The sequence below is a fragment of the Gambusia affinis genome, linkage group LG03 (genome assembly GCF_019740435.1).
Source record: "Gambusia affinis linkage group LG03, SWU_Gaff_1.0, whole genome shotgun sequence".
NCBI lineage: Eukaryota > Metazoa > Chordata > Actinopteri > Cyprinodontiformes > Poeciliidae > Gambusia > Gambusia affinis.
Window position 1 is genome coordinate 24,546,056 of NC_057870.1, and position 21,139 is coordinate 24,567,194.

The 21,139-nt window shown below is 36.9% G+C and overlaps 1 protein-coding gene across 9 annotated transcripts in view; it reads right to left on the reverse strand.

Moving 5' to 3' along the window:
• LOC122828276 (rho guanine nucleotide exchange factor 28-like) overlaps positions 1 to 20,897 on the reverse strand; it is a 50,577-nt gene extending 29,680 nt beyond the window's left edge. For 4 of the 9 annotated variants that reach the window (XM_044111692.1, XM_044111693.1, XM_044111689.1 and 1 more), the window contains exons 1-10: positions 20,610 to 20,897; positions 18,824 to 18,867; positions 14,093 to 14,234; positions 13,380 to 13,489; positions 12,346 to 12,532; positions 10,055 to 10,238; positions 8,979 to 9,192; positions 8,260 to 8,335; positions 6,260 to 6,303; positions 5,030 to 5,123 (exon numbers count right to left, since the gene is read on the reverse strand). In XM_044111692.1, coding sequence (XP_043967627.1) covers positions 5,030 to 5,123; positions 6,260 to 6,303; positions 8,260 to 8,335; positions 8,979 to 9,192; positions 10,055 to 10,238; positions 12,346 to 12,532; positions 13,380 to 13,489; positions 14,093 to 14,234; positions 18,824 to 18,856 — 1,084 coding nt within the window. In that variant the 5' untranslated portion in view covers positions 18,857 to 18,867; positions 20,610 to 20,897. Of the gene's footprint in view, positions 1 to 464; positions 1,178 to 5,029; positions 5,124 to 6,259; positions 6,304 to 8,259; positions 8,336 to 8,978; positions 9,193 to 10,054; positions 10,239 to 12,345; positions 12,533 to 13,379; positions 13,490 to 14,092; positions 14,235 to 18,823; positions 18,868 to 20,609 lie in introns of those variants that run through there. The other 5 variants (XM_044111697.1, XM_044111695.1, XM_044111691.1 and 2 more) reach the window with 4 other exon arrangements.
• Between the last annotated feature and the right edge of the window lie 242 nt (positions 20,898 to 21,139).

Sequence of the window (21,139 nt, forward strand, 5' to 3'; positions counted from 1 at the left end):
AATCAATCATCTCCTGAAAAGGAGCCTAACAAGCTCCTTTTCAGTTCATCAACAGATAAGAGTGCGTAACCAGCCAATAGTAGCTTGTTAGGCTTGTACTTGTCTTTCACTGATCATAGCAAGGGTTCTTCCTGGATTTTTTCTTTGGTTTATATTAAATGAACAATAAATAAATAGTATAGGTATGATTATTATACCAAAGCTGATAGGATATTCTTTTTGCAGTAGTAGAAACTGCTGTCACTTATCTGCTTTAAATTAAACTCGTTACATCATGTTGTATATTTTTGTTTTCTATGTTTGTCAGCTTCTAAATATTGTGAAGCTGTTGTATTTTTGGTCGAGGGTGTCATGCTGTGAGAATGTCATATGCCTATTCCACTGTAGGCGTTTGAAAATTTCAGCAAAAATATTCAAGAATGTTTTAAATGTAACAGTTTTTAAATAAACTGACATCCTGTTACCTTTTTTCCGGCATATCCTCATCCTGGGAAACGAAGGCCAGGAGTAGTTGAAAGGAGAGTCTGAGTCAGAATCCATGACTTTTGATGTGAAAGAAAAAAACCTTCATCCAAACAGCTCAGAGAGTCCCAAACATAAACGAGAGGTGCCTCATTTTACATCCATTCCCCACATGGCTGAACAGGCTCCAGACAAGCTGCGGCTCTCACTCTTGTTTTTCCAGAGCCCCGCTGTAGAGTCTGACACTTCAAGAGTGAGCCAGCATGTTCCCCTCTGTCTCCTCTAACCACCCCTCCCCCTAAAATCCTCGCCTCCCCCCTGCCTCAACCCGTCCAACAAAGCTAGGACACAACTTTTTCATCTGTAGCCTCGTTTTTATTCTCTAATAACTTGCTGCTGCCTTTCAGTTTGTCTCAACTCTGCGTCCATGTTCTTTAACCCAGTCACTCATAGATTGTGCTCAGTAGTGAGTGGGGAAGATATCAGCACATACTGACAGCAGAAGGGGGAGGAGGGTCCTGACTCACTGAAGAGTGACTGAAGGAAGAAGTGAAGCAGAGAGAGAGAGAAAGTTGAACATAGGAGTGACTTCAATCTGCAGAAAAAAATGCGACAGGCAGCTCCAGACGTGGGAGAAATCATCAACCCACTGAGTTCGTGATCATCTCAAAGACAAGCCGCTCTGCAGCTGAGTCCAAACATGCCACATCCAAAGAGAGTTCCCCTCTAGCAGTCCACCTTCTCGTTCTTTTTATTTTAGCATGTCAAAGCTGAGATGGGGGTGGGGAGGGGGACTGCCAGGTCAGCAGCCTCACCATGGAGACAGCAGTGAGAGCTGCTGCTGTTTTCTTCTTCCACGTTGCTGCTCTCCGACTTTTTCCTCTTGCTGACGACCTGCAGGGGCACGAACAGCGCAGCAATCCAGAGGCAAGTAAAAATCCTCCAAATAGGCTGGTTAAAGAGAGTTTAAGAGAGAAATTTGACAATGGTTCTGCAGAAAAAGGCCAAACGCATGTTTATGAATGCACATAAATTTAAGAATGTGATAAAAAAAGGACAGGAAGGGTTTAGTAGGGAGAGTATCTGCTGAGAAGAGAGAAAGAGCCACACTGTGGCTGCAGAAAAAAGTTGTGTGCGTGTGAATGGAGAAGGCTGCTGGAGGATGTTGGCACTGTACTGGTGCACATTAATGCTGGCCTTTGTGGGGTCTGTGTGAGGTTTAATCCTTTTTTCCAGTCTCCAATTAGATCCCTCGGTTGGGGTCGAGGAGACGGAGGAGGGGGGCTCATCTTGTTGGGGCTCCCAGCATTGCACTTATCGTTTCTTGTCACTTCACCAAACTATCCCTATCATAAATCCCTTTACTGTTGCTGTGTGTCTTTTCCCTGCAGCTTTAAAACTCCTTTGCGCTCCTCGCCTATGGGGATTTCAATGAGCGGCTGGAAAACTGCATTCAGAAAAATCCTTGGCAACCCCCATTCAGCCACAAACACCTCTGTTAAAAAAAAAAAAACAAACAAAAAAAACACAAAAAAAACTCTCCTTTGCCCCCTTTTAAAATCATTCTTCCCTTCTGTGGTTTTCTTTTTTTCTCATACAAAATCATTTCCACATTCATAGCTTCTCTCTTAATTTAGCTGTGAAGAGCCTCTCATTAAACTCACATTAAACAAAGACGTATACAGTGGATGTTTTTGATATGGGCAACATAACTACTCAAGGGGTAGCAACAGGAAAATATTCTATACATGATTGGATGAAGGGAGTGCTTCTTAACTAAAATATAGACTAACAGATCTTTGACAGCAAGAAATTAAAAAACAAATATTCTGGATTTGTTTTTTAGATTGTGTCTCTCATTTAAGATGTACCTACGAGGAAAATTACGACTTCTCCATTCTTTGTAAGTGGGAATATGTGAAAAATTGATGGTGTGTCAAATACTTATTTTCCCCAATGCAGGCAACTTGCAGTTAAATGCCACACCCAAGCGTACATTTACATGGGGCAGCAGGAAGCTGCAATCAAACCTATCACTGCAATATTACTACTCCTCCGACTGAGATATAGTCGCCTCAATATTGTTGATGACCAGCATCATTTTTTACATAAATATACTACGAATTAACCTCAATCCAAAAACATTTAGCTCCAAGCAAAAACACTAGAGCTAACGTTAGACACAGCAGCCTCGGTTCAGGTTCAGAGCAAAAACATTTAAAATCTGAGGTGGCTTATTAAAACTACCTATATGTCTATTTACTGGATAAGATATTGTACAAATAGTGTTAGAAATAGAAAAACCTGCTACTTTTAAATATTACTGTACATACATGTGACAGAGTGCTAAAAATGGGATCAATTGTGATCAATGACAAAGCTTCTAATTTTTTTATTGCACCACTTCTAAAATATTTTAATCATAAATATACACAAGTTCATTTGCTAATTTGTTTTTTAAATTGATAGGAATGGTCAAAAGCCCATTGTGTCTTCCGTCTTTAAACTTTTATGAATTAATATGCATTTTTAATATATACTTGAACACTTGTAAACAGTATGGCCTTGTTAATGAAGTTACAGTAAGCTGAGCGGGTGAGAAGAAGGATGACATCAGGAAGACAGGGGGAACATGACAAGTACCCTCCAAATACCACATCCCATGCTGAGACCCCGGCTGCACAGATTCTATCTGTCTACCTGATGACGCATACATGCCAGTCAAACACCATACTGCATGTGTCAACAAGCAGATGCACTCACAATGTAAGGCTCAATAGTTTGCTAAATATGTAAGGTCAGCCACTCATGATGCCCGGCAGCTCCAGAATGTCTAATAAAAAACTTAATGTCTTCAAAGCTCAAAGAAGTGGATGATATTAAAGGACACACCACATTTTATTCCAGTTATATTTTAGGGAGCTGAATGAGGTCAGCATTCAGAGACTTTACAAAAATATGCTAATTCAGCCAATAAAAACACATAAACTCGCAGGACCAGAAACAGGAAAAACTGCACCACCTAGAGAGTGTTGTAGTCCAGTTCCAAGTATTATTAACTTGTAACCACAACATTCTTACACTAAGGCATCAGTCTTCTCTGGAGCAATCAAGACAATTATTAACCCACAGGATGTTCCCAGTTTAAAGACCTTCGTTTTACTATCCAGAAGTTGCTTAGAGCAAAACCACACTCAAGCTTCTAGCATGCTATTCTAGTCCAGAGATACTCAAACTTTTTAGTACCAACACAGTAAAAAAATAAATGTATTGAAATTACCACCACACTAATGGACTTATTAAACAGTGGTATAACAGGACTTGGACCTTATCAGTTTGCCATTTCATGCCTTCGTAGATTTGGTTGTTTCCCATTGAAGCACTATTCAATGGGATGTTTGATACCAACATGCATCTTCCTCTGAAATGCAACGATTTGAAGTAGTTTTTTTTTTATTCTTCTAATTTACTATTGTGAGAAAATTATTACATCAATCCAATAAATAACACATGCCAGCAGGACATTTCCTAAATTTACTCCAATTGGATCAGGGTCCCATAATCTGTAATATTTTATGGGACAACTGGCTCAAACAAGAATCAGAACAAGAACAAATACAAACAGGAAGCAGTAAAAGTTGTTGGAAAACATTATTCAGCTGACATAAATTACATCAGATTTCCAGCTTTTTATATTTACTTTAATCCCCATTAATCATAACATTAAATGGTGAAAAGGTGAAGCTGTTTAATGAAAAACACAAAACCAAACCACAACTTTTTCTGCTGACAGTAATAACATGCACACTGTTTAATTCATACCCTGCCATGCACTTTATTAGCTCATTAGCTCTTTAAATCTCTTAGTAGTGCTTAGAGGACTTTAAGGTATTATAAACTTGTTTTCAAGAATAAAAAATAAATAAAACTTGTTCTTCAAATCAAAGTCTTTAAACCTTCAATATGGTACCAATCTCTAAAGTGTGGACATTGATTTAGAGTCTGAATACAAATATTTGGTAATGTTGCTGCCTTACGTCTATTACACAATTAATTTGTCCGATTTAGCTTGTCAATGCTTCCCCTGAGAACCAATAAGTTATTTGCACCACAGTTTTAAAATGCTGTGTCTAGTTTTTCCCTGCTTATCAAAAATCAGGTGGCTCAACATCTTTTTTGCCCATCACATCAAATTTAATGACTTCTTTTTGGTAGCACTATAACTATAAACATAGAGTAGCAAAATTCCAAAATCTCTAAAGGTTGGAAGGAAAAACCTATTAGCTGGCCTGAAATGTGATCGCAATGTCAGCTGGGAATGTAGTTAGCCACGGTTGACGATTAATGCTAAGCTCCAAGTTTTGGTAAAAAAAAAAAAAAAAAAAGAAGTAAATGTTTCCTCCTTTAATGATTAAAAGACATGTTAATAACATCCTACGAATAAACCAGCAATGATTTGTTTAAATCAGCACAAAGCCTGATCTCTTGCAGAAGCACAAGCAGCTCAAGAATTAAAGCCAAGCCATAAAGAAAACACTTGTGCTAAAGGAAACCTTAAGATATTTACCAGAGTCAGAGTGTGAAGGATCGTCCTCTTCGTCCTCCTCATTCAGAGCAAAGATCAACGGCTCCTCGCAGTCCTCAGCGAAGAAGTTGAGAACCTTTTGGTGGAACAACAAGCACGTTTACTCAGCGAAACCTTTTGCCTCAAGCATACCAGAAAGCACAAGCAGAACTAAGCACAAAAACACAAGTGTTTGGCCATCGCCTGGCCGTGTGAGAGAAATCAATTAGTTAACCATCTGTATCACATAAAACAGGTTCCATTGGATGACCAGAGTCATGTGTCACACCTGTCAAAACATTAAACACACATTCAACCTGCTCAACAAAGCCAGCTTTTCTTTACTGTGTGCAAGTTGCCAACTCCAACACCTCAACAATAAGAGACGCAATAAAGAGCATAGAGGCACAGCCACTTTGCTGCAAAGCTGGTACAGATGTTTATCAAACCTCCATTCAGAGGAGGATTTAAAAGAATGAGAAAATACACAATGATAGAAAAAAATATTCATCTTCTCACAAATTTCTTTGATTTTTCTTTCTTTCTTTGTCACACATAGATGTTTTAGTTTATTAAACAAATTTTATCAGACCAAGGTAACCTCATTACTATCCAAAAGAACTTAGGCATATGTAAAAAAGAAAGGAATGGTCTCACATTTGCCTAAAAAGAATTTATGAAATGTTATGAAAATATTTTGTGAACTCCTGAGACAAAAATAAAACTATTTAGAAGGTCTTCACATGAGATCTGACACAAAACTAAAAAGAAAAAGAACATCCTACCATTAGACATAATGGTGACAGTGCGATGGTCTGGGTTTCCTGTGCTGCTGTGGGATCTGAACAATATGACATAATGAATGGAACAATAAATTCTGCTCTGCATCTCATGTGCATCTGGATTATAGTATGAACAATGAGTCAGAGCAACACTAGCAGGTTCCCCTCTAAATGACTCAAACAAATCCAGCTCAAAGTTTTGGAATGGCCTAGTCAAACTGTGATCTTCAGGCTCTCGAGCTTGGGATGTTGTGGCATGTCAAATGTAGCAGAGTCCAAGGTTTTCTTTACAAACTCAGATTATTTTAGTATTTTGTTTGATAATCTGAAACATTTAAGCTTGACAGAAGCAAAAGAACAGACAAAATCAGCAATGGGGGCAAAGACTTTCTCATGACTCTGTCACCATGGGTCTTTTCTTAATACCATCTGGTCTGCATCATATACTCACATTTTCATCAGCAGAATTTTCTTCGTTCATGTCAGCATACAGCGCTGAAAAATGAAGCCATACAGAAGCCGTTAAACTTCAAAAAGAAACTCCAGCAAGCACACATGTTAGTCAGTTTTTTAATGATAGCATGTGAAGTCTGACATTTGTTTTCTTTGTGTAACCTCAGGGAATTTCTACAGTGCAGTATTTTCCCCTTTTACTACAATGTGCATCTCAGACCAAAGACTGCAGTATATAATCGCTTACCAGACACAAAGCATCAACAGACAATGTTTGACTGATTTGATTTATGACGTGGAGCCAAAGTAAAAATGTAAAGTAGAGAAAGGTTAAGAGAGAAAAGAAAATAGCTTGCAGACGCCTGGGAAAGGGAGAAAGTAACAGCTTAAGAATGTAAAAAATTCTAAAAGCTTTTCTAAAACCTGAATGTTTTTCCTCTTCCAATTTGTGACATCAGGAAGTAGAGGGTCTATGGCACACGAGTGATATACAGCAGAGATATCTATTGTGTACACAAGAACAAATGCACAATAAAAGGATGGAAGAGACTAAGGGAATACACCAGAAATAATGTCTGCATTTCTCTTCTATTAGTCATCCTGTCATTACTGTGGCTTTTGGTCTGTTTGTTAGTCACTGTATGAAATATCTCCCATAAAAATATGTACTGAAACGAATTATGAGACTTTTCCTCCAGCGCCTCCTGCAGGCCAGATGTGATCTCATTCAGTGCAGTATGTTTACATCCATATTAAAATAATGACACTGGCAAACTCACTGGCACAAATTCACACTTAATTTAAAGCAAATAATGTAGAATTTTTTGAAAGCACTACTATGCAATGCCAATAAGAGTGTTGAGAAACTTTAAAAACAGTAATCCATGATGACCTGTCCTTGCTTTGCTTGACACCATTGACTCTTAGCCACTCTTGAAAATGGGAAAGACAAGAGGTCATGTAATTTAATAGAGAGTTGTTGAGCTACATCAATACCTAAACTTTTCCCTAACTTGAGATAGAGTAATACATAAAAGGTATAAAACAACTAAACAGCGAAAAGACTGATGTTTATATTGTAACCACACACAGTAAAAAGGTTAGCTATGGGAGGCAGAAAAGAAGAAAATCTAAAACTCACTGTTCGACAGCTGCAGCCAATTTTTACCTGTGTAATATATTACATTAAATGATTTTTATTAAACTTTACAGGGATGCAAAGTAGAGTAGAAGGTACCAACTTGTAATGATCCAACATAAATCTATTTATCTATTTGTTAAAATTGTTAATTTGTCCAAATTTCAGTTTATGATTAAGAAGAAAATCTCACTGTGCTCAGTTGAAACCAACATGGTAGCCTCACCATGGAAGCCTGAACTGCTAAACATAAAACTTTTAATATTTTTTCAAAATATAAAAATGTGGCCTTAGCCTTTTTAAATAATGATGTGAGACAAGGAAAAAAAAAAATAGTTGAATAAATAAATTATCTATTTATAGTGAAATTTGTTGTGACAAACGGTTTGAATTTTATATAAACTGCCAAAATCAAGTCACATTTTTCCCTTTTGAGGAAGTTTTGCAGTACTTCATCTCCCCACTAGATGGTAGTCTGTTTCTGTCAACAATCAGGTGAAAACATTGAGCCCTAACTCCTCTCACCATTCTCCAATGACAAATGCGTCCCTAATTTCTTGATATTTTCATTTCAAACACCAGTTTTCTTAGTACTCTTTTCACAACTAAGAAAGCAGGGGAAAAGTGTTGGTTGCTGGCAATAAAGTACCTAAAGATCAAATTCACCAATGTGTATAAAAATTGTTGGTATTTGACTAAAAATGAGAGGAAGAGTCAACAAATCTCAGTGTTTGAGACAGCCCAAAAATAATACTGGTTAAAACCACTTTAAATATTACAAGAATGTCAGAGTTTGGAAGCAAGTAATGATAAATGACCCTTTCAGTGTTTTTCCATAGAAACAATTAGAGAGTTTATACCGGTGTCTGCAGGATCATCCACAAGTTCTTCCTTCTCTGTTATGGTTTCCACCCGTTCCCTTCTGAGCGCTTTGATCTGCAGAATGGAAAGTAATGATGAAGGAAAAACTAGCAGTAAACTAAACAAATAAAATCTGTGCTTGTGTTTTTCATTAGAATACATTCGAGTCGAATAAAATAGATCACTATTTGAACTAGGGGCACTGATAGTGTTGTGCGTTTCTCTAACTCAAGAATAGCAGAGGTTTATGTAAGATAATAAATAAACAGTAGATAAAATGGGCACATTGGAAACAGACAAGATGCATTTAAAAAAAAAAACATCAAGGTTCTGTGTAAATAAATAAACAGACATTGGTATTGCACATAAAAATGATCTAACTGCAGTTCAAATGTTGCACATTGATAATTTTTTGTGTTGCAGCAAAGAACAGTTCCTGGTGCCATCTTTAACTAAATTTGAATTAAATAATATTATAATATAGAATTTTTGATATGAAGCTCTTTGCTGTTTGGTAACACAAATAAACAAATTAAAAGATAATTTAATATTTTCCTGGTATGACTAACAAGGATTTGCTTATTAAGCGTTTTAAATATATTTTAATTTATCTATAATTAAAAAAAATGTGAATAAGCATCCTCTCAGGGGCAAAAGTGCAGGGCTTTTTGGACCTTACTGAATTAAAGGTAAGGTCCAAATTACCTGTGTTCCTTACCAAGGTCCTTACCTCCCTGAGGAAGTTCTCATTTCTGAGCCTGTTTCTGAGCAGGAGGATATCAGCGTACTGACTCTCCACTGAACTCCATCTCAGGTTTTGTCGAACGGACAGAGTCAGGTTCCCAGTGTCGTGGCAAAACCGCAGCAAGCGGGACCGATCTGCCCACACTTGTGTCAGACCTGCTGGAGGAGTGGCGAGGGGGTTGGGTGGGCTGCAAGGGGTCAAGATGACACAATTTTTCAAAAAAGTAAATCAAGAGAAATTAAACTGTTAAAAATTAATTGACATAATATAGAAAAAATGTACAGATAATAGTTAAACACATAAATTAGGGGAAGATCCAATTCAATCTTAGGTATCAGCTCAGTTTCCCAATAAGAGTTTTTGGAAATGAGCCTGTCAAACTTCTGATCCCTGTTGTTGCCTTACAGAGTTTGATGAATAAAAACATAAAACATGTGAATCAAATGGCTTTATTAAAAAATGAAATGTCCCAAATCCACACTTATTCATGTGCTTATTTATGTGACTCGCATCACTCACATGTCAGATGTCATGTAAACTACATGTTTATTTTTCATGAAATACATGGTTTTAACGCAATTTTTTCAAGTAAAACACGTGAGATTTTCGGTAAGAACTGCCTATGATTTCTCAGATCCAACCCCAGAAATCTGAAAAGCTGGAAGAAAAAATTCTGTTTTTATTCATAAACATACCAGTATTACACGTCCTGTAATACTGTAAATAGGGGTGCACACATTACTTTGTTCATCTAAAGATTCTGAGATTGTCAGAAAAAATCCTAATAAAAGATCCCTGCCTTGTAGAAGGTAGAAAGATGGTCAAAAAATCCCCATAAACACAACCTAAATCTGGAAAGCCTTTCTAGAAAAGCTACTATAGCACTTAGATAAATCAAAAAATGATACAAAAGGTGGGATGTTACAAATGACCAACTGAAGCTCTCCATTCCAATTCAAAGCTCTATGTTGAACATATTCTCTTTAGCAAAACAATTTTTTTTTGTCATATCGGTTCGAAGAACTCCTTGTAGATTCCTAATTTCTTACTTTGTGAGCAGCTCCAGGAGCTCAGTGTTTCCTGTGGTCTGTGCCAGCTGCAGCGGTGTGACTCCCTCTTCGTTAGGGAGACTGACAGCCATCAAACCCCCCGGCTGGCAAAGCAGCAGCTCTGCAAGCCGATAAAAACCCCACCGCACAGCCAGGTGGAGGGGACACTCTCTGGGAATGCGTTCTGGAGAAAAGAGAAACGGATACAACAACATTAAAAAATGTCTGGCATTACAGTATGCAGAAAAAAGGCACAAGCAAGAAAGAAAGGGAATAAGAAAAGAATAAGAAGAGAAAAATCATTGGCTATTACAGAATGTGAGGAGAAAGCAACACATGAATTATACGTTTGTTTTTAAAAACATGCATCCATTCTAGGTTATAATCAGTATAATCCAATTTAGGCCTATAAAAACTGAACACTAAGTGAGTACAAATTATCTCTTAGCAGATGAGCGTCATTTCTGAAATCTAATTAGCTGAAAACAAACTGCTAATACTGAGCATGTGCAGTTTCATTTAGCTTCTTTTGTGCTCTAAATTACCCCAAAATATTTCATTTCTGAAAATTCTTTCCATTTGTAGCATTGCTTAAAAGCCCAACTATTCAGACACTGGTTATAGACAGATATTGTCATCATGGGAGCAAGAGATCAGAAGAGGAACTTTTTAAAAAGTTAAGCCTCACAGCAAATGCTTTGATTTGTTACACACGCTGACTGGTGATGGGTATGCAGTTAAATGATTACATTTATTAAAAAGGTCAGGCAATACAAGAAGAAGTGGGACCAAATCACTGTTTTGCAAGTCACTACTAAGTCCCAAGTCTTCCCACCCAAGCACAGTCCCAGGTAAAGGCATGTTGAACCTGCATCAAAAACAAGTTGTGAATTTTGAATCTTAAACTGGATATTTGACAATCTATATATATTTTAATGACAATATAATAAATATATTTAAAAATATATAAATTAATAATAATTTATTCATAAATCCTGATTCATTTATAACTAATACAATTCATTCTAACTAATAAACGTCAACATATAAATTTGTGTGGATGTTTTTGTTCTAAATGTTAAACCAAATAAACAAAACAGCTATTTAATTTAGATCCATCCATCCATTTTCTTACACCCTTCTTCCCTAATGGGGTCGGGAGGGTTGCTGGTGCCTATCTCCAGCTGCGTTCCGGGCGAGAGGCGGGGTTCACCCTGGACAGGTCGCCAGTCTGCCGCAGGGCAACACAAAGACATACAAGACAAACAACCATGCGCACACACACTCACACTAGGGAGAATTTAGAGAGCCCAATTAACCTGACAGTCATGTTTTTGGACTGTGAGAGGAAGCCGGAGAACCCGAAGAGAACCCACGCATGCACAGGGAGAACATGCAAACTCCATGCAGAAAGACCCCGGGCCGGGAATCGAACCCAGGACCTTCTTGCTGCAAGGCAACAGCTCTACCAACTGCTCCACTGTGCAGCCCTTTAATTTAGATAAGAATGGGAAAAACTGACCCACATAAAAGACACATTTTTTTCACACAAACTAAAACTATCTGGATTTGACCTAATTCTGAAATGTAATGTACAAATAAACTTGGAAAAAAAGAAAGTTAATCCCAGTAATTTATAAAATGTAGACAATACAGTGACATCATGAGTACTGCTGTCCACCTCACTGCAGACATTCAGAGGGAGACATTGCAATGAAACAGGCTGCCATAACAACATTAACCAGTAAAATTATGTAGCAGGCCTTACACAAGTTCTTGGATCACACAAACAGTTGGTGGCAGCTGGTAAGCAACGGTTGGCACCAACATACAGGAACCTTGCATGCACACACTGACCTTCAGATTGACTGAGCTGTGCCTGTGGTTACTTCCCAATGGAAAGGATCTATTAACCACATAACACACTGCTTAATAGGCTTTGATGAATCTGACCAAATTACACATGCGACTATGTTCACTTCCGATTTCAACCCTTTGGTGCTCAGGAAATCAGAGTAATAGCAGCAGGGAGTAAATTGGAGGACAGAAGGGTTGAAGAGTTCACTCTTACTGCAAGGTGGTGGATTTGATTTCTCTCTGCAGAACATTTTAAGCAAATCATAAAGAATTCAACTCAAATTTAACGTTCCAAAAAAGTTATTCTCTTGACTTTTAATATTTCTGATTAATTCTGCTTTAGATAATCCATAAAAAAAAGACAGCCTTCCATTATTTCAACAATGCCAAGATTTGCATACACACTATAATATGGTGTGCAGTCCTGCTTTTACCATCTCCATGGTGGCTGCCCAGTACATTCCAGTTTGGAGGAATGTCCAGGTTGGCCATGGCGAGGGCCACTTTGCGATCCATAGCCCACCGAGAGCTCTCCTGGCGCAGGCTGAAGAGGCTGCTCAGCTCCTTCTGATCCGTGACACTCAGACAATGTCCGTGAATTATGATATGCTCTGCCAAGTCCTGAGAATAAATCAATCGTCAAGGAGGATAAAATCAGTGGATAGAAGGAGAAAACTCAAGTAATCCTATTTTATCATGTTTTGATGCTTAAAAAAAAATACTAGAGAGATACCTGCCAATCTGACTGAAATATTTTTGGATATACCTAATCTCAGCCATGTGAGAAAAAGTAGAAAACCTTAAAAAGCCTTTGTGTTTTTCTAAGACAATATTTCAAATACAATAACTGATGTAAAGGCCTTTAACATTAAGGTCAAATTTGATGGAAATTGTCTAATGACAAATAAATAAGGACATTCCATCATTTATTCTGACATAAAATGTATACAATTACACAGAGGTGAATCAGATCAGGTACACATGATTGAATATTGTTACAGGATTTTAAAGGTCTTTCGCTGTTTAAAGTTCATAAATTTGGTCAGGAAAACTGTTGATTTGCTGTCATGACCATCTCTACTGTCGGGAAAAAGCTGTACCAATGCAGAAACCAAGGAGGAGAGGGTAAGCAGAGCATACACAAGCATGATTAACAGCCTCCTCCTGGCTTTGCTTGATTGTTTCTTCCACATAGCACTGGGAGCATTGGGAGAAGGCAAAGAAGACAGTTTTTTTTCACAGATTATCTGTTTCATACCATACTGTCACAATGTAGTGACAGTTTTAACAAATATGTAAAACACATTTTTTATATAAAAGCTACATACTGCAACTTTTACAAAAAAATATTTTTGAAAAGCTAAACCTTATCTGGTTCTTATCTCATAAGAACATGCATTATTCTTTTAAAAGAATGTTTTAAAAGAATAATGCAACACTTCAGGTGACATAAATAAAATCCACTTACCTGAGCATCATCATGTACGTACTCTAAAGAAGCCCCGCCCAACCAGGTGAGCTGCATGGATTCAGAGCATAGATAGGCTTCCACAGACACCTCCTCTGGCAGATTGTGTCCTAAAGAAGCAATAGGACTAACTTTAGACTGACTTATTTAAGTCTGATCAAAATAAATGTATTTTATTTTCCTATGTGACATGAGGCACTGGCTTCAATTAAAATACAAACAAATACCATTAAATCAATAGCTGGTATAAATAAATCAGATAAAAACACTTCTTAATCTCATGCTATGCTAAGTAGACGCTGTCATGATTGATGAATTTTCAGCCAAAGATGGTTAGGAGATTATTAGGTATGAAAAAAGAGAAACAACTGTATGGCATTATGGTAAAATTAATTGACCAAAATTGACAAGAATTGTTATAAATTCATGTCAAATCTCTGTAAACCTGTAAAAAATTCTGTATTTTGTTATAAGTGAATTTTTTTTCTGTTTTCAAAAAAGAGTTAGCAAAATACAGAGAAGGAAGATTATTACTTTTGCAGATGTGCTCTAGAAATGTACTGATGTTTTCCAGAGGGCAGATAAGACAAATCAACTGTTCCCACTATTTTTGTTTCAAGAAAACAAAAATTAACATAACACTTATGTTCATTGTTCACTTATGTAAATAAAACATTTATGTTAAAAAAGACATGCAAAAACAGAATGCATACCTGGCACAATAAAGTAGAGCATGACATCGTTTTGAGCCCGGGTTACATGGAGCAGCGTGGATCCCTTCAGAACAACATAGACTTCAGCATGCTCTGGCACCGTTTCTAACCCCTCCAGCAATGCAAATACCTTGGCCTCGCCCTGAGATAAAGAAAGGTGAGAATAGTAGAGAGAAAAATAAAGAAGAAAGATGATAAACAAACAAAAACTGATCTTCTCGTGGAGTATGTAGGCTCATTTTAAGCTTTGACTTCTGTAGGATTCTACAGATTTACAAAGTACACCAAATCCCCCAATAGCGCTCCTTGAGGGTACAATAAAGAATCCCCCCTCAATAAAAAAAGGAATGCAACATGTGTCTGATGTAAAGACCTGCTCTGATCCCAACAGGCAATAATAATTCTAACTTCTCATGTGAAGCAGCACAAAAAAGTACACAACTTTTCATTTTTTCATAGTAGTACATTCCAGTGTAATTTAAGGCACCTAATAAAGTTTCTGTCGGTTTTAAATGTCGAAGTCAATGTAACTTCCAGTTACGATGCATCAATCACAATGAAGAGAGTCCTGTTTATTGCAAGTTAAATGCAAATAATCTGTCCCCAGACACTTTCTTGGGAATGAAGTGGCCACTGAAATATCATAAATTAATTTTCATGTTCAAGAAAATAGTTAGCGATTATTCAAGGTTTGTGATATGGTGAATTAATTAACAGAAGATGTATACACTAAGGTCATAATTGAATGAACATCGTCAGCAACTTCAGGTGGCATTTTAATAAGGAGTCCATGGATTCCTAAACAAACTCCCACTACGTTGTAATACAATCACAACCAACTGGAACTGTTGGCATAAAGCAGAATCAATGCATTCATCCTGTTTAAGCTCAATCCTGGCCTTACCATCTGAATGCTAAAGATGAACTTGACATACACCCTAAGGAAAAATATTTTCCCATTCTCATGTCATGATTAAGGTATTTTCTTCACACAACTGCCAAGCATTGGATATTTTTTCATTTTCTGATCATTAACTCTGAACCTAGGAGATGGTTCTGAAAATCCCAGATCAACAACCATACCGTGTTCAGTCGTTTTAATATGTTTCTTTCCCATCCGGATGCTCAATTTGAGCTTCTGCAAGTTGTCTTCACGATACATTAAGTTGCTGTCAACTTAAATTCAGAGTCAGTGGCTGACTCTGAATTTGTTTCAACAAGCAATTAAACAGATGATCATAATTAAATGAGTGTACTTTTGCTTTAAGCTTTAGTCATTCAAAGTATTTCAGGGCCATTAGCCATTTCACAGATTTGCCACATTCTAAAAGTCATAGAAACAGAAATCAATTTGTCCACCTCAATAGGTCCTAAATAGATCAGAGTATTGAGGCCACAAGACAAGCCTTGTGGGTTATTCTTGGAAACATATCAAACAACTGACTCAGGATGGAGCCAAAGAAACAAGCTGAAGGAAAAGGACTAGGACAATATGTTGAATATAAATGAGCATTGATTTAAGGAGATTTTTATGCTCTTTTTTTTCATTTATATTCTATTAGCCTTGCTCAACAGATGACCTAATTTTGTAATGGAATTAACTGAGATGTTTTCCAATCTCAGAGACTGGGTAATTATGTCTCTGTTTCTCTCTCTACCTCCTTGACCTGATTGCAAAAGGTTGTGGAAGGACAGTTGAAGAAATCACAATAAAATTTGAAAAACAAAGCCAAGCCCAATAAAAATCTAATCATATCTACAAGCAACTGTGTTTGGTGGTTTGCAAATATTTAAAATGTTTACAATTTATTCAACGGAAACATCCATAATATATTAGAAACTACAACCACATTGTGCAGTTATATGCAGTCTTGTTATGGAGAACAAATTAAACGTGCAAAACATTTCATACAATTTGAAGTTCGAAGAAGGAAGGAGCTGTGGGACTAAGTGATATCCAGTATAAAAGGATATCACTTTCATACTTTTAAAACAAAAATAAAATGAATAATAAATAAAATAATAATAAAATTTGCCATTCTGTAATAAATTAAAATCAACCACTTAAATGTTTTCAGATAATTTCACATAATAGGGATCTTTTCCAAACAAAAACGACAACTTGACCAGTGTCTCACGCAGAGTAAAGACATAAGTAAAAGAAAAACTTATCTGATCTGACAAATTAAATATACTAAAAACTACAGTCTGCGTGATGTCAGTCCAGCCTTATGCACATGACACAACTGGCAAAAATGTAATGATACTGAAAGCTGAGTTCTTCAGACCTGGGTTTGAACTGCCTCTTTTTTCCAGATGGTGCTAAGAGTTTAAAATATGAAATATTATGTACGTATAGATTGGAAGCATTGTAAAAAGAACAATTAAACTAATATAAAGCTGCCTGTTTTAGGCAAGCAAGAATGCAAAAAAACAGCCAATTCTCCTCAGCTGATGTGGAAATTATGGAGTAAACTTTTTCAGCAAAATGTTGCTCTCAAATCACTTTTTGAGTGAACATTCAACATTTCTAAAGTGGGCAAATGTTCCTGCCTTCTGCAAGATAAATCCAAGAAAACTGTTCAAATTCACAATTTCTACTGAGGTAGAAACTTCATTAACCTTTATCATATAAGACTTGTATGATAAAGCACCTCAACACACTAAACGCTGCTTTTTATGTTTTCTTTTTCCCAAGACTCTCAATAGTTGCATCTTAGCACAGTCATTTTGGTATTTTTCATCTCTTGTCAAAAACACTGGATAACTGACTTTCCTGCTGAGAGCAAAGTGTTGAAATAAATGTAAACAGATCAGAGGTCTATGACTTCCCAAAATGGTCGATCATTAATGTTTAATATTCTCTAGGTAACATTTAATCAAACTAAAAACATACAACATTATGTTGAAACATGTCAGCTTTATTTAAACTGAAAACAGTGTGAGGAATGGATTTCCTGTTTGGTCTTCAAGAAACCTTCAACGCTTAGTGTTTGCTTACATTGTCAAGATCCCCATCCTGAAAGCACTAAAATGTATTTGACTACACTGTTTGACTTATGCTACGTCACACATGACAGAACCATTTAAATGTTCACCACTTGAAACTCCACAAACTAATTACAGAGCAAACGCAAGCATTATCCTTTTATTTTTAATTACAGAGTTACTGATTTGCCAGCAATATAAACATGTGTCAGGCCACCATTGTTACTATTAAACTGGTGGATTAGACTGTTTTTGTGTTTTGAAGTTTTGATTTAGTGTTGAAATAATCCAATGGCTGACCACAGAAATTATAAATTCAAAGAGTGATTTAAGAACATGCATCAGTCACTCTCATGCCAGGGTCACTGAGGTCTTACTGGGATTTAAAAAAAAAACATTGTGTAACTACATGGAGCAATGTAATTGCATATTGTTACAAATGGAGAGACAGCACAAAGAAATGCCGCATCTTGATTTGACATACATTCCCTTGTAAAAGTATTCAAACCAAACCCATCACATTTAACAACAGGTTAAAACCACAAAATAAATGGGGGTTTTTGTGTGTGTTTTTGATAAACTTTGATAAACACAAAGTAGGGGATAATTGTGAAATGGAAAGAAATTGACATATCAAAGTCTGAAAAGAGTGTCCTGTATTAGTATTCAGCTCCATTTACATTGATAAACATAAATAAAGTCCAGTACAAACAATGGCCTTCACTCATTAGACATCACTAAACGTGGCCCATCTGTGTATAATTCAATCTCAGTACAAATACAACTGCTTTGTTAAGGCCTCTGAGGTTTAAAGGGAACATTGAGTGAATAAACAGCATCATTATGAACAGGGATCAAAAACAATATTCCATCCCTTGAATGTCTTATAGAAGACTGCAATATCCATTCTCATGGAATGATTATTGGCAAGGTAATTCTGGAGGATCTTTGGATATTTATATCTCAGTTGAGAAAATCTGTCAACTGGAAAACTAATAGCTGTGCACCCCACTTATCTGGTGTCCATGAAAGAGTGGGAAAATGAAAGCCACAAACATTAGAACCCCAATTTGAATTAGTTACAAGCCATCTAGGGGACATCTAGAGAAAGATCATCTGGTCAGATGAGACATCTAATAAACATTTTACCCTTCATGCAAAACGTGGTGGAAAACTAAAATTACGAAACAATTTGATCACACTGACATGGAGATATCACCGGCAGATAAGAAGATAGAAGGAGCAAAATACAGGAAAATCTGGGAAATAACTTGACAGAAGAAGCAAAAGACTTGAGGCAGGCTCTTATAATTTGCAAATATGCAGCTGAACAATCAAAGTCCAGACCCAAATTCAAATGTGAATCTGAGACAAACCTTGAAAATTGATGTACACATCTGCTCTCCATCTAATCTGGCTTACAATGCGCTCTTTGAAAAGGTAAAACATTTAAATTATAGAAATAAAAAAAGAGACAATCCCAAAAGACTTGAAGAGTTTGGAATGATTCTTTGATGATGTAGAAGTAAACAGAGATGATATTTCTTTTGTTTTTCTTGCAAATTAAAGTAATATGAATACATTTACAAGACAGAAAAAAGTAGTTTAGATTTTCAAATTAATGAGGGCACTCATTTTTCAGTATCATCCAAACTCATTCTGCAGTTTTTGCACAGGGAGACCAACTTACTCTTGAGATTAACTGAAGAAGCTTATATTGAACTCGACAGCACATATACTCACATAAAGAGGCACCTTCCTCCTGCTCAGCTCCATGTATACAGCAGCTGCAAGGTGAAAAAAATATTCACACAAAATGAAAAAATGGGGGAAACGCACAAAGTAGCATGTGACTCCTAATTATTTCCTTGCTTATTTTGGTTTTCCATCTAATCTTGAGGATTATCAAGCCTTTAAGCAGTCAGAGAGGTCATCTGAAGAGACAGCATCGGCTTTTGATCACAAGAAGGTGAATAATGATTTTAATGATCGACCTTCCTGCCATAATGAGTGTAAAGAGAGAAGACCAGAATGTCCGTGAATCTGATACACACGTCAGGTCAATAATGTGCGTGCCTGGCTTTGTGCACGAGCAGGAAATCGATTACATTTCAATGCTGCAGGGTTCAGATCTGCTCTGTGTCAGCAGCCAGTTCCTAAATGAGACCCAGCAGCGAGATCTTAACAAACTGTCACAGTCATTGTTCATAATGACACAGCTTCCTGTCCGCTTTTAGTCTTCTGCAGTCACACACTTAGAAACAGGCTGCAAGATCTCTGAGGAGGAAAAGTGTGAAAATAGCTGTTGATGACACCAAAAGTCCTCCATAAATGAAAAAAAAAAAGTTAAATATACTTTAACATTAAAACATTAAATGGATGTGATTTTTTTCTTAGACTTGCATGAATAATTTTATGCTCATTTAGCTTATTGATGTAGATACCAACCACACTTCTATGATATGTTTTATAAAAAGACTACCACAAAAACACTTACCTTGGACCTTACACTCCAGCAAATATGTCCTGGGAGTAAGTCATAATTCCTTTAGGATAAGCTCTTAATTCAGATTTATCATTTTCGTTTAACAAAGCGATAAGATCAGGGCCACTGCTGTCTGCACAGTTTCAGCCTCCTCTCTGGTACAGCACTGATGCTTCTCTGTCTTCAGCCAAAAACCCTCCTAACGTGATAAAGTTACCCCATTGCCTTAAAGCTATAGCGACCTCAAGTGGAAGATAATATGACTGACAAATTCATATTTATCTGTTCTCAGTGGAAAGTTACAGTTCTTTGCACCTTCTAGTATAAGGTGTTCCTTGCACCTTGTACCCACTTGAAAAGATCAAGTGGGTACAAGTATAGGATACTTGATTTTTTTTTTTTTTTTTTGAAGTTTGGTCAATCAAACTTTATTGTATTTCGCTGAGATTTTATTAGACTGTCAAGCGTCAAATGGAATGAAACATAAATACATTTTTATAAATTTCTGTTTAGACACCGTAAGTCAATATTTAAACCATCTTCTTAAGTCGTTTTATAGCCTCTTTTACATTTTCTTCAAAATTTGACCTGTACTTACCTTCATCTTCTAGTCAGCTTTGATCAACTTCTCTGCCAATAATAAAGCGCCCCATTTACCGAGCATGATGCTGCCTCCACCTGGTGGACGGTTTTTAATGTGATCAAGCATTACTTGTCCGCCACGTAGTGTTTTGCACAGACTTTGATTTCATCTTATCAGAGCACCTTCTTCCACATGTTTGATGTTTTTCCTGCATGACGGCTAGCGCCACAAGTCATGCTAGTTCATCATGCTAGTTTCACCATGCTAGTGGTGAACTATCTATGTTCTCGCCATAAACTAGCATGACACTGTCCCTTTGTACTATGCTTTGCTTCCTACAAAGGTAAAATCTCGCGGCTGCTGAAAAACCATTCCTTCCTGGAGGCATGGTCTCTGTTGTTGAGGTTTAAAATTTTACCCAGTTGCTATATGTAATGCCAGTTCAACACTATGAAGCTTACCAGAAATTGCCTGCGCTGTAAACCACTATCCACCACTGCAAAGAGAGAAGTCCCAAGCCGAAGGAAGAGGCTGTAAATTAAATTTTTGGAAGAGTTTGCAACATAGACTGAACGGCTTTGTTCACTTCCACCACTGCCATTGCTAAAAGTACAGGCAGGAGTCATCATTCACAATTTTTCCGTCTGTCCGCTGATTGGACCGGTAGAAATTAAACCGGAGGAATGAGAGGGAACAGGAGAAAGCCCAGATTTTGAGTGAATTGAGATTTTAATCGAGCGGAATAGTGGCAATGACAAGGTTAGTGGAAAACTGGAAGCTGGACTTCTGGTTTTATACGTATTATATCTGGTATATATGACACTAATTTTCCTCCCCTTTCACAGTTAGTCTAGCTTGGCTTAGGCACCTTCACAAAGTGTAGAAAGTTCAAGGAGTTTGAATATTTTTGAAACTGTGTCATCAAAAACAAACTAGTCTCAAATTTTCTTTTCAACTCAAATAAAGCCAGTAACACTTATGAAAAAAACAT